The sequence below is a fragment of the Tympanuchus pallidicinctus genome, unplaced genomic scaffold (genome assembly GCF_026119805.1).
Source record: "Tympanuchus pallidicinctus isolate F22 unplaced genomic scaffold, pur_lepc_1.0 scaffold7, whole genome shotgun sequence".
Classification (NCBI taxonomy): Eukaryota; Metazoa; Chordata; class Aves; order Galliformes; family Phasianidae; genus Tympanuchus; species Tympanuchus pallidicinctus.
This window is the reverse complement of record NW_026294791.1, coordinates 9,987,550-10,000,817: the sequence shown is the minus strand read 5'-3', so window position 1 is coordinate 10,000,817 and position 13,268 is coordinate 9,987,550. Positions and strand designations below refer to the sequence as shown.

The following is a 13,268-nucleotide window of genomic DNA, read 5'->3' as shown; positions in this document are numbered from 1 at the left end:
GGTGTGCTGTGTTTGGATGTAGTGAACAAGGTGCTGTGTCTCGTGCCGACTGCCTAGCAGCTGTGTGAGCTGCCTCCTTGCCATGGAATTCTGCTTAACCAGGTTGCACTTAACCTTTCCGTTGTTTCTCACTGAGCTGGGTAATGTCTTTCCCCCTGAAGAGCTTTCCTGCTTTTTCTGCTGAAAGCTTTTGCCTTCAGGATTTTACGTTCTGGCAACTAACAAAATTAAAATAGCTTTCCTCCTAAGTACTGTAAATTGTACATTGAATCAGATTTCATTGGCTCCAAGTATGCTCTTCAGCACACTAATGTACAAATGGATTAAAAAAACAACTAGTAGTGATTTCCTTTCCTTAGATTTTACTGAATGTTATTCCAAGTAGCTGCACTTTAGGTAGACCCGCTCACTTCTACTGAGGGGCATGTATGGATGATGACCTGGAAGGAGAGGGGATAATTTCAATAGCAAAGCTGTGAAGTTCCTGGATGTGGCATATGGGTTGTCTTATTTTCTAAAGGTCTTTCCATCTGCTATTGGCAGAAGACTCCATTGCAAAAGGGCAGGTTTTCTGTGAGGTACGTCGCTTTTTTTCAGGTGGATCTTTTATTAGCATTCAGTGTAATCTTGCCTCTGACTGTTTGCATGATACCATTCCACTGGTACAGAGCATATATATAAAAAAATATATTATATTTTAAGGCTACCTTCTTAAAGAAGCAGGGGTGATTTTGTTTGTTTTCTTTTCAATACCGAAGCTACAGTTGGACCAAAAACAATGCATGATGTCTAAATAAAGAGACCTTATACATTGATATCAGGTGATGTGGTGCATGGGGTCCATAGGAGGTGCGTAGGAGGGAGCAGTGACAAGTGTGCGCGGGTGGCCGTGTGCCCTGCTTACCTGACAGGTAATGCTGTTTACTTTGAATGCTGCGTGGTTGGGATTTCTTTGAGGCTGGGAGAGGCAATTGCACAGGCTCATTAAAATGTACAGAATATTTTTAGCCTCCCACCTTTTCTCATCTCTTCAGTCTGCCGGAGATGAGGTTGTGCATCCCTGATAAGGTGCAGGCCCTGTGAATCTGCAGCACCTGGTGCATCACTGCCTGCAGCCACGTGCATGCTGCAGGGTGTGCTCCATGCCTGTGGGCTCACTGCAGTGCGTGCAGAAATGGGAGCAGGGAAATATTTTTACTTGCTTGACTGTGCAGAGTCCTGGGATTTGCTGCATGGTGTGAAAGGCTGGTCTGGCCTGGGATGCTGCCAGGAGACTGACTCCGTACTATGAGTGCAGGATTTCTTAATCGGGTCTTACAGACCTCTTCATCTTAAATAAGTGTTATGTTATGCCTGGGCCTTGATTTGCATGCCTTTAATATGTTGTAGATACGGGATATTGGGGAGGCTGCTCTGAAGGTAATGCATCCTACTTTATTTTGTTGGCCATGATGTCAAAGGTGGGTCCATGGAGAGGTGACATGTAAATTCCTCATAGAAGGAAAAGTTAAAGATTTGGCCCTGTATGGGTGGAGTGATGTGCACTGTCCTTTGGGATAGGAAAGGCCTGATCCTTCTGGATTTCTGGGAACCCAGACAAACCAGTGACTGACCATTACCTCACAATTCTGACTGCGCTGAAGGCTTTGAACATACAGCATCAAGCCATAGTGGAAGATAGCCTTTCTCTTGCAACGCTGTAAGGCCAGGTTCCATTCCAGTTTGAAGACTGTGGAGCATGCTGCCAGCCTTGGCTGGACTCTCCTCCCATACCTACTCTATAGTTGAAATTGGGCACCTTCTGTCACCTGTCTATTTTGGCTTATGAATGATGGATTGTGTGAGTAATATTTTCGTAGCAACATTGCTGTCATAATAGCTGAGAAAAGCTGGATCACCTCTGCTGGTGCAGATTTCTGTGAGCGTTGTATGCATGCTGTTGTTTATTGATAGCAGAAATGCACAGCTAATGGTGGCCACTGTGTTGACAAATAGTGTTTTGTAGTTGATAATTTGCTCTATCAAGTAGAGTAATAGTGCTGTTTGTGTCTGTTGTAGTTTCCATGGAAATAAATAGGAGGCATTACTTCTGGAGCGATCTGTGTATGTGCTACCTCAGAGGGTATTTTATTCTCACACGGGAAAGAGAGGGAGCTTGAGTAGGGAGGAAAGAAAAGAGTAATCATAAATTTAGCATCTTATTGTAATAAGCTTGATTGCGTCTCTGTTTCCTTATAGGTTACAGGAGCAGCTTTCATTTTTCATACAGAATGCAGTTGCATGAGATTTGTGCTTTCATAGTTGTTGCTTATTAGTTGCAGAGGGAATTTCTGGGTGCTGTCTTCCATGGTAACAGCCACATGCCTCCAGAGCCAGAGGACTGCAGGATGCTGGGGGCGTTCTGCACAGAGAGAATTCGGTTTAATAAATCTAATAAGCCCATTTACCCTACTGGGCTACGTTAACTACCTGCATATAAACTGAGCACACAGAATGTTTGGGCAAAGGTTAGAGAAGCAGTTTCTTGGAAAGGCTAGCTCTGGAGCACACCAAAGCAGCAGCTATTCTTATTTTAGCCTTCAGTAATACACACAATAATAGGGTTCAAGCAGTATCTGTGGTTGAGGCTGTAATAGCAACTAAGATATAATTAACTTCAAAACCCTTTAGGAGGGAACAGTTCCAAAATGTAGCACCGAAAATGTTCATAGTTTCACAAAATGAGAATTACAGAAAGTTTAATTGGATACATAAACCCTCCAGTATGGCATAAGATGTCTGCTGTGATGGTGTTAAGGAGAGTCCTGTGGCAGCCTGCTGCTGTGCCTCCTGTGCTTTGGAGCTGCAGGACATGGGCTTGGGAGGGCTCTGACTGGGGCTTAGTGAGGACTGGCTGGGGCTTGGGTCCAGTCTAATACAGCGATGCCACCAGCTGTTCTAGTGGTAGCTGTGTCTAGCAAGGATGGCTGCTGAGATGTGTCTGGGAACTTGCTGGAAGCTTGGTGGACCTGCAAAGAAGGGTTATTATCTGTGTTAGCAGAATCAGAGCAGTAAGTCCTTTCTGTGCTGCCACAAATGGCGGTGGCTGAGAGGTGGTGGATGGAGGCTTTGTTGTGCGTGCTTCCCATAGCCTGGTTTCAGATAACTCCAGACATATGCAGGTGCTCAGAGTTAACATTTATCAAGCTGCTGGTATCCAAATCGGTCAAGTTAAAGTTGCTGGTGGAATCCTTGTGCACATCTTCATGAGTGACCATGACTACGGTGCACATAGTGCACTGAATGCTGTCAGTGGCTTGGAGATCAAAAAGTGAGAATGACTGAGCTTCAGAATGGAGAATTTTAAAAAAGCAAGCAAGTTACTCAAAGAATGCGTAAATTAAAGCATTAAGAGCAGAAAACAAGTGGAGAGAATAGTGCAACAGTTCATCGATGTGGTTTGAAACCATAATGGAACATGAGAAAGCAAAGCTGGAAGAAAAAGTTAGCAAGACTGGGAAAAGTTGGCATTAGCTCGATGGCAGGTTTGAGGAGCTGCTCAAGCAGGAGTGCTTCAAAATGTGGAAATCCAGCTCCTGTGTACTGTTAGTAGAGAGTAGAAAGCATAATGAGCATAAAAGAGCTGAAAGATCCAAGGTGGACTTTGAAGAACTAACATCTATAAGTAGAAGATAAATAATTGAAGCAAATCAGCACCCATTGTCTTGCGTGAAATGTGGGCTTACCTGATGATGGGAGGTTAAAGGTGGCAATTAAGGAAGAAAAGGTACTGCTAAAAAGGGAAATTACTTCTTTGCATCAATTTTTAACTGCTAAAAATGTAATGGAGGACTTAGCACTAGTACCATGCCCAGCCTTTCTAAATATAAAAGATAAGCAAATTTCAGAAATTGAGGTCTTGGCAAAAGCAGCTTTGGAATAAGCTATTAATCTGAACGCATTAACTGTGCAGACCCTAGTAGTATGTTACATTATATAAAACATAGCTGAACTTCCAGCAAAAGTAAGGGATTTTTCGTTGAAAAGAGCCACTATTTCAGATGAAAGTTCTTTATGTACCTTTTACCGTGCTTGAAGCAAAAATAGAGAAAATAACAAAACGCTTGAAAGATCATGTTCTTGTAGGGGCTGCCTTTCATGGATTCTGTGGAGAAAAACCATCCCAGTAGTTGCTTGAAATGTAAATGCTTGAGATGCAGAGAGCAGGCTGCAATTTGTTCATTATCTGGAAGAACCCTGGAAAATTTCTACACTGAGGCCACTAAAGGGGCTGAGTAGATGTGTGAATAGAGCAAAAGCATTGTTATGAAGTGATTGAGTTTGAATTACAATTGGTTTAGAACTTAGTTTCATCTGAAGCCAGCATGCACCGTGCAAATGCTTGAAGGGCAGATTATCCCTCATCTGATTCATCATTTGCGTTCTTGCCATTTGTGTTGGAGTCGTGTTGGTGCTTGCAGGATCTGTCTGATCAGCTTTGCCTGTTCCTGTCAGTCTGAGATGTGGAACTGATGGGTTCAACATTGCTGAAGCCAGATGCAGGAGCAGCAGTGCCCCAGCTGTACAGTAAATAGCAGTCAGCTTGCAGTGCCTCCTAAGCAGCAAGCCCAGGAAAACAGTATTCCTCTGCTCTTCCTCCCTGTTATAGTTCAGAACCTTCTGCTGTGCATCGTGGGTGTGTGAAACTTGATGCTAAGGAGTTGGGATTTAGAGGAGAGGACTCGGTACCTTGAGATTTTAATCATTTCATTGTGCTGAATATAAGCCTATAATTACATGGTCATTTCTATTAAGACTATATTGTTGTGTTTGTAGTCACTGCAAGAAAAAGTGCAGGGATTCTTGCTTTGTGGGAGTGGCTGATACAGAAGCATGTTCCTCCCTCTGTGGAGTTGCCAGTAGTGAAGGAATAGCTGAATTTATTTGTAATTCCTGCAGGATTTCACGCTGCTGCGAACATTCCATGCACCTGGTTGTGCAATTGTGTCTGTTCCATAAACACAGTCAGAGCTCTGTTGAAAGGTTGATATGCGTGCAACAGTTAGCTTCTTTTAAGGAGACTTTACAGCAGGCATTAAGAACCTATACACACAGATAGGGTGATCTACAGCGATCTGTACTTAGCGCTCAGCGTGAATGATGGCTGGGCTCGCGAGACTCAAGGCTGATCTGTCTTTTAAGTGGACGTTTTGACTTATCGCTGTAGTTATTTAACAGGGCCCTTCATAATCCTTGTTTCAGTTGAAGAAATCCTCCTTTTTATCTAGGATTGTCTGCAGGCAGCAACGCCTTTAGAAAGGAGTATCTTTGGAGGCAAACGTGGCCAGGAGCTGGGTGCGCGTTGTCAGCCTGCACATTCCAGCTGCTCTCACCATGGGTCAGCATTTGGGCTCAGGGTCCCAGAAGTCTGCAGCCAGACCAGCGAGCAGCTCAAGTCTTCATACTGTCTCTAATACTCTGACAGTATTATAACAGGGGAAGAAAAGCTTTTTCAAGTATCACTGGATTGTTCATTGCTGTTGGGTGTATCCCCACACCCCAACACCACACCAATTGTCAGCATTCAGGATATTTTTTTTCTGGCATTATGAAACATATATATGTATTCTGTCCCATTTTTAATTTCCATCTAAAGAGATGATGAAAGATTTTCCTGCTGGGGTTTGTTTGCTCTTTTGTCTTCTGCTTTGTAGGATTTACTGAGAATATTCAGCACAGTTTCTTTTGCTCTGTCTCATTCCATTACTCACAGTTGTATGCCCGTGGCTAATTACACTCCTCCACTCCTTTCTTGGTGTTTGTATCCTTCATGTACTTACAGATGGTTATCAAATCCCCATCTTGCTTAGCCAGTCTGTCTAGCGCTTGTGACTTGACAGAGATTTTTTATCCTTCCTGGTTCTTGAATTGCTTTGCTCATCCCTTCTCTCCAGATGGTTGGGAGTTTTGGATCTGATGCTCCAGCCTGTTCACACCTGGGACCTGGAGGTGTGATGCCTTTGCTGGCGCAGCAGTTGCTTTAACTTTTGGCTACTTTACTGGACTGCAAGTTCATATGAAGTTCTTCCCCAAATCTGTGTTAGTATTACAGTCTTCCCTGTAACTCTCCTATGAATTTCTCTAATGCTTTCCCTGCATGTGGGAGGTTGGAGTGAATGAGACTCATTTTGTCTATTTTGGCCATATTGCTCTACTCCCCAGGTCTCTTTATATTGTATTTCTTGCAGAAAACCACAAAGAAATCTATGCTAAAGGAATACTAATGTAGTGAAGTGAAACGTTCAAAAGTCATTAACTCTCATGTAACCGTGCTCCTACAACTTGTAATGTGTGCAATATGATGACCTTGAATTATAGAGGGCCTCATGGCTTTCATCCTCATTCAGAGCACAGCTGAGAAGTTGTGTACAGAATGGAGCAGTTGAGCTGTAGCCAATGATTGTTCTCATTTTTAATGCAGCACGTGGCCCCTCCTTGCGTGGTCAGTTCCTGATTAGCATCAGTTTTATGACCCTGGATTACTGCATTGATCAGGACCCTCGAATCACACACGGATCACCTGCCTTTCAGGGTATTTGTGTAAAAGGCAAAGCTGCCTCTACATGTTCTTAAAGTCAACGGGTTTTCTTTTTTTAATTAGTGCATGTGGTATAGTTGGGAGCAGCAGATAGCTTTAGCCCCTTTTTCGCAAGCAGCTGGGTGGCACCCACCTCACGTCTTCTGATATCCCATCCTTGGTCTGGAGAAGGTGTAAGACGTTTCCACCTTGAAAAGCAAACACAATTGTTTGAAGCTTCTTTATGAAAAGATTCTGTTCCGTCTCCAGGTCAGACAAGGACACTGCTTATGCACTGGCCTTACCTTCTTAGAGAATTTCTTACCATGTCTCCAGCAAATATAGTTTCAGTAGATGTACTCAAAACTGAACCTGGCAGTTCTGTGGATGTACTGCAGGGATTCCTACAGAGAACATTTTTTGTGCTGACTTGTTAGGTACGTAAAGTTGCAAATAGCTTCAACATGCAAAGCAGTTGCAGTGCATTGGTCCCTCTTTTTGGAATGGGCCTGCTTATTTTGGGGATGCTTTTCTTCCCCGTGCCATTCATGGGATGGCACACACAACACTTGCTTCAGTTCAGTTTATTTTCCAGAAGAGTTCATAGAGGACGTGAGCTATTCAGCACTGCTTTGCAATTCTTCTTGACTCTGTAAAGTTGACTGCTTTTTCTAATCTCTGTGCAGTTTCCTATGGGACGTGCTCATTGCCAGCATTTCCGAGTACCATATGAGCCATTGGTATTCTTGGCTCTGTTTTAAATGAGTCCAGCTTTTTCTGCTTGTCTGAAAGAATCAAACCATGCAGGTTTCAAAAATGTTCTCGAGACCTCCTCTTTTCCATCCACCTGCCCTAGGGCAAAATCAGCTATATTTAAATTGAGTTGGCTATTTCTTTTTGTTGTGCTTTCCAGCTTTCTAGTTCTCTGCCAAGCTAGCGCTTGGTAGTTCTAACATTGAGTTTGGAGCAGAGAATGGAGTTTAGCAAGCTAAACTCAGAGAGGATTTTACAGAGCCATCTGGAATGTTTAGCTGCAGCCTCCTTTTGCCTTACATGGTGTCGGGTTTATGATACTGCCAGGACCAGATGCAGAAGTAGCAATGAGAATGTACATCTGTGTTTGCGAGATCTTCTTCTGCATTGCCTGAGCTCCCAGATGCAGTCTCCGTTGTGGAATGCTCCAAGCAGGGAGGTTAAAGGGTGCCTTGAGAAGGAGGGGTGGGAGGTCACCTGGGGCACAGGAGGTAGCTTCAGGTGCAAAACAGAGCAGCTTGAGGAGGCGTGGTGTTGTCGAGGCAAAGAAGTCAGTAGGGGTCTGAGAGCATTGGCTGATTGCTTGCTGTTGGACTTTGTTCTACTAAAGCAGCTCTGATTCTATAAAATCTATTTTGCTGATTACCAGTGTCTACCAACATTACTTGGTTTTATAGCTTTTTTTCTTACAACATATGTTTTCCTTATAATGCCTTTCTGCCTTAAACAAAAGAAGCCTGTAGCTTTAGTTCAAGGTTACTGTTCAAAATGATCAGCGTGATGTTGGCTTTTGAAAGGTGAATTGGGCTTCAGCTCACACCCTGTCACCTTGCTTTGAATATTGGGTTGTCCTCCAGGGAGAGAGCACCTCACTCCTAAAAATAAGAGAGCTGAACCCCTTGGAGAAACTTTTTTTGTATTTTCAATTTCAAAAGAGAATGACAGCTGCTCAGATTTATAAAATTTTAAAACATTCCAATTTTAAAGGCTTTAAATATTGTATGTAGACGAGTTTCTCATAGGTAGCAACTCTGGAGAGAGGAAGTAGAGAAGATTATTCCTGTTAAGAAACAAAGGTGCTGTATCAACTTTGGAGGGACAGACAGCAGTCTTGCATAGGGCAATCTGGCTTATTTTACCAGATGGTAAATTGTTATGAAGCACTAAACAGTTGCAAAAAGATCAAATCTATAAGGCATCTGGTTAGAGTAACCGGCAGTTCATCAGCTTTGCATGATGTACACTGCACATATCTTAGGGGCTTCAGAGGAAAGTTATAAATCCATCAAGCTGGAGATGGGAACAAACTTGATCTTATTAGCTGAAAGAAGACAGAAATCAAGAGACCTATTCTTTAGCTGAGGTTTTTGTGTTCCTGAGAGTTATTCCTGAATGAGGGTAGTGGCAGTGCCATTCACATGACTTCTGAGTAATCTGTGCTCAAGATACGCCATTAGATCAGGCACTTTTGTTGTTAATGGAAGTGAATGAAAGAGGAAAAGCTCTGTGAAAGCTATTCATCCCCAGTCTGGTCTGATAGATACCGAAGATGTTTTCAGCACCACCTGTAAAACATTCTCTGTCCTAATCTGGCAGAGTTTAATACACATTGTTTGTTTAGACACAGTAATTTCAGCCCTCTGTTTTTTTTCCCCTCAAGAAGAGCAGCAGCTTAAGATTCTGGTGCCTTTGAGCCAGGTGTAATGCTGCTCAACGTGTGCTTTAGTGAGCTTGTGTCTCCAGACTGCACAAATTAGCACCGCATATACAGAATTTAGAGCTGTGATCTTCACTCTTAATCCGGGCACTTCTTCCCATTCCCCTGTGAGCCTTATCTGGAGGGCTGGCTGACACTGGGCAGCCCGCCTGGGGGCTGAACTGGGTTTCCTGTTGAAAATAGAGCTGATGTTGTTATAAAGACACAGCTGCCTGTCTCTGTTGTGTAAGACGTGTCACTGGCGCTCTTAGTAATTCTTTGGCAAGAGAGAGAGGAGAATATGGAGGCTGAAGAGCAGTGGAGAATCCAGTGTGGCTGATATGAAGAGCCTCTTTTTCTGTATTCAAAATCTGCTGCTGAGCTCACTTGGATTTATTTTTTTCATTGAGATAATAAAGGCGGGATGAGATGATCAGTATTCGCTCTGCATCTAGGTTAGAACTAGGTTATTTTGTAAAGTATTTTCAGATGTCTTGGCTGGAGAAGACATTGCATAAATAAAGATTTCTTTGTATTGTGTGATGTTATAACTTGTGAAAAGATTTACTGTGCAAATACAGTAACAGAATGAAGAGGAATCATGATCTGCTGTTTGTTAGTACGATGCAATGTAAATATTTGCCTAGGTAGATTCTCTTGAGGTTTTGTGTGGATTTCCCTGAACGCTGTGGTTGCTGACATTCTTTGAACGCTGTTTTTGTCAGAAGTAAGCATGTTCATAACATGTAATACACACCTCCATCAAAAGCTCTGTGGCTCTCTCTCTCTCAAAAAAAGCTGCTGCTCTTTTCAAAAATCTCTCAATACATAAAATTGTCTTTTTTTTTTTTTTTTTTTTTTTAGCATATTTAACATATTTTTCAAAACTTCTTCCAACACTAAGATGTATGTCATTCATGTACAGGCTGTGCACTCAAATACTTTACTTGAAGAACACGGAGTCCAAAATCATGATAATTACATGTACACCTCCAGGTGACTTCACCAAGGCACTGCTGGTTGTGGGCCTAGAAAGCCTTCAGGTCTGAAGTCATTGCCCCTTTGCCCTGCTGCATGCTGCTGAATCACAGGCTAACCTATGCCAGCATGAGATTTATTTTGCTATTAGTGCCCTACTAGTAACTTTCTGTAGTTCTTGCAGCCTAGCAAGGGAGAGACACATTGACTTATTTTAAATGGCTTTTGAGCCTCTGATGAGATTCCTAGTGCTGAAAGAGTGAGCCACTGTCAAGCAAGATGTTGTCACTTTGAGAGAATGGGGCTTGCTAACTCCTTTAACGTCTGATTTAACAGGTGAACCTTAGTCTCTTGTCTTTAAAGTAAATAGAGTACATTCTCATGAGAAGACAAAGCATGTAGACACACAAATACTTTTTTTTTTTTTTTAAATACCTGTCTTTCTGGTTAGGTTTCAAGGATTTTTTTGCATTTCTGTATCCAAGCAGATCTTCAGGTTGAGCCAATTACCGAGACTTTTTGCTTTGTTTTGGAGATGGGTAATTTTGTCCTTTTAGATGGTGCCTCCTATCCTTTTTGGAGAGTATGAACCTTAGCTCTTTACTTTAAGTAAACCTTATCTTTAAAGGCATTTCACCATTATTTTTCACTGGCATCCCCATCTGCTCTATGAAATTGGAGCTGACTCTGTTCAGCTGCTCTGTCTCCCGTTTAGACCCAACCGAGGCGCAAGTGCAGTGGGTGCTACAAAAGGATGTCCTTTACTATAGCAGTTGTTCACCAGCCCAGCTACGCTGAACATTGCTGACTACAAACCACCATACGTATGCAACCAAGCATGTCTCTCTTGGGCAGACAAGGAGAGTTTTGTGAACTTAAGACACTGTTTCTGGTAATGTGCATCTTCAGAACTATTTGTTGTACAAACATAGTGAGAACAGCTAAAGGATATATTGTCAGGCTGTAATAGAGACGGGATCTGAAGGCAGACTTGAAGATGGTGATGTTTTTATGGCTCGTGCCCCTTAAAAACAGCCTACTGGATTGTGGAGTATTAGTGTGATGCTATGCTGCTCAAGCAGGAAAGATAGTCAAATTTCATTTGTACTTGTCTCTTAATTGTCTTTACAGTTTAGTTTTGCATGTCAGCAGTTAATACACGCATCATATTTAAACACTTTTCTTCATCTCTTGGTTTGCAGGAGTAAGTCTGTGTCTGTAACGCTGGATGTGCTGACCACTTGCCTCAGACTGAAGAGGACTTGCCCTGCTTTGGAATATGGTGCCTAACTTCTGCGTCTCAGTACTCACTGTGCTAGCAGTCATCCTGTGCTGCTTGATGCTGCCTGATCCTGCTAAAGCAGGAGCCGAAAGTAAGTAACATTCATTTTTTAAAGGCTTGAATGTCTTGCAAGTTTTCTTTCAACAAATGCTGAATATGTACTGTATGTACAATATGTACTGGCAACACTGAGGACAAAGGGATAACCCTCCAAATCTTGTTTTCCAATGTGTGCAGTAAAGATAAACAGTATGTGTGTGAAGGGGCACAAATAGAACTAAAAAGGCTGGCAACATTTATTCAAGCGCAGGACGCGCTTCTGTAGTAGCTTCAGTAGTAGCTGCAAGATAAAAACCTGTCAACTTGATTGCTAACGTGTATAGATGAGTAAAGAAAATTGGGGGCGGAAGAAGAGAGATGTACTGGGGTTGAAGTAATCCCTGTTACTTTGTTCTTTTACCAGCTCTTATAGTTTCTGTAGAACTGAAACATCTCTCCTGAATCAGTGGGTGATGGAAAACTGCTGGGAAAACATTCAAGTCTTTACTTTCTGGTGTAGCTGCCCTCCACCTGTAGAAGAATTGGAGTCAAATTTTCCTGTGGTGGTACTTCAGGTGCTCTGCTCATGTCTGGTACCTGAGGAGAGACTTATGTCCTTAGGAAGTCAGCCTTTGTAGCTCTCTGCTGGCAGCATGGAGTGGGACAGCCTGCTATGAGCTGCCATGGTGCTTTGGTTAATATTGCATGTACCTGCGTGTTGCTGAGCACTTCACTGCTCCAGCATATAATGATTTTGGAGGATTCATTTTTCAGAACGGCCAAATATTCACATGTTCATTGCAGGCTCTAAGGCAGCTGCAAATACTCAGTATCTTTGCAAACACTCTGGGCCCCTGAGATGCTTCAAATGGATCAGGGAGGTGGCTGTGATGCACCTCCTGAACTACCACCAGCCATCTGCCTCTCACTCCAGCTTTAGTTGGTCACCAGGCTTTGTAATTAAGATGTAATTTTGTGAAAGCTGAAGGAGGTCACCACACCATTAAGAGCCTGGCTGAGTGGAGAAAATGGACTGGAGTTCTTCAGTGTCCTTGACTAAAGGGAGAGGAGTAAATTTGGAGAAGCTGGAGAGGGGATTGAGGATTGATGTGAAGAAAGATGAAAATTCATTTTCACCATTTCACCACTATTTTTACCATCACTAGAGGTGCTAGAAGATGCTTATCTAGATTATTTTAAGTCTAAGTGCTATATCCCATTTTGGAGTCTGGCACAGACAAGTATACATTTAATATTTTGAGGTATGAAAAAATTTTCATTATCGTCATCCTGGTCCCTGCAAAGAATAAAAGCATTTCTCCATCAGCTGTGCACAAGCTGGTGGAGTTCGAGACATCCTAGAACAGTTCTTGGTCTAAGGATAATCTGTAGTGGATATGGTTTGCCAGTTTTGTGGAATGCTTCCACATGCTTAAAGTGAAGAAACTTGGCCCTGTTTCACAGGCCCAGATCCAAATATTGATGTCTCAGATGTGCAACACTTCTGTCTTGAGAAGCAAACGTATGTATGCCTTTTTCTCTGGTGCAGACTGACTCTGAATTACTTTATCCTAATCTGCAAGGCAAATCTGGAGGACAGTGACCTTTTAACTGCTACAGCCACTGTAGATTAACTGAAGTCTTCCTGAGTGGAAAGTGTTGCTCTGTGTGTTTTGGCAATTGATAGGTTCTCTTGCCCCACTGACTTTTAACACCGACACTCCCAGTGGCAGGATGCTGTGTGACGGCCAGGAGACTGAGGGAAGCTTTGCATTTATGCAGTTGCAGGATGAATTTCTTCTTGTTTTGTATACTGCTGTCAATGGTAGAGATGGGTAAAATATGATAGTGGAGATGGTGTTTGGGAGTCCTGGTAGAACTCCCTGGTGGGAAGAATGCATGGTGGACCTTACTGCAAAAGATAGAAAGGGATGTTGATAAAGAAGCACCTCATATGTCCTCTC

The 13,268-nt window shown here is 42.7% G+C and overlaps 1 protein-coding gene across 10 annotated transcripts in view; it reads left to right on the top strand.

The window, feature by feature from the left end:
* PTPRF (protein tyrosine phosphatase receptor type F) overlaps nt 1-13,268 on the top strand; it is a 341,929-nt gene that overhangs the window by 112,049 nt on the left and 216,612 nt on the right. For all 10 annotated transcript variants that reach the window (XM_052666105.1, XM_052666114.1, XM_052666110.1 and 7 more), the window contains exon 3: nt 11,186-11,356. In XM_052666105.1, coding sequence (XP_052522065.1) covers nt 11,263-11,356 — 94 coding nt within the window. In that variant the 5' untranslated portion in view covers nt 11,186-11,262. The remainder of the gene's footprint in view (nt 1-11,185; nt 11,357-13,268) is intronic.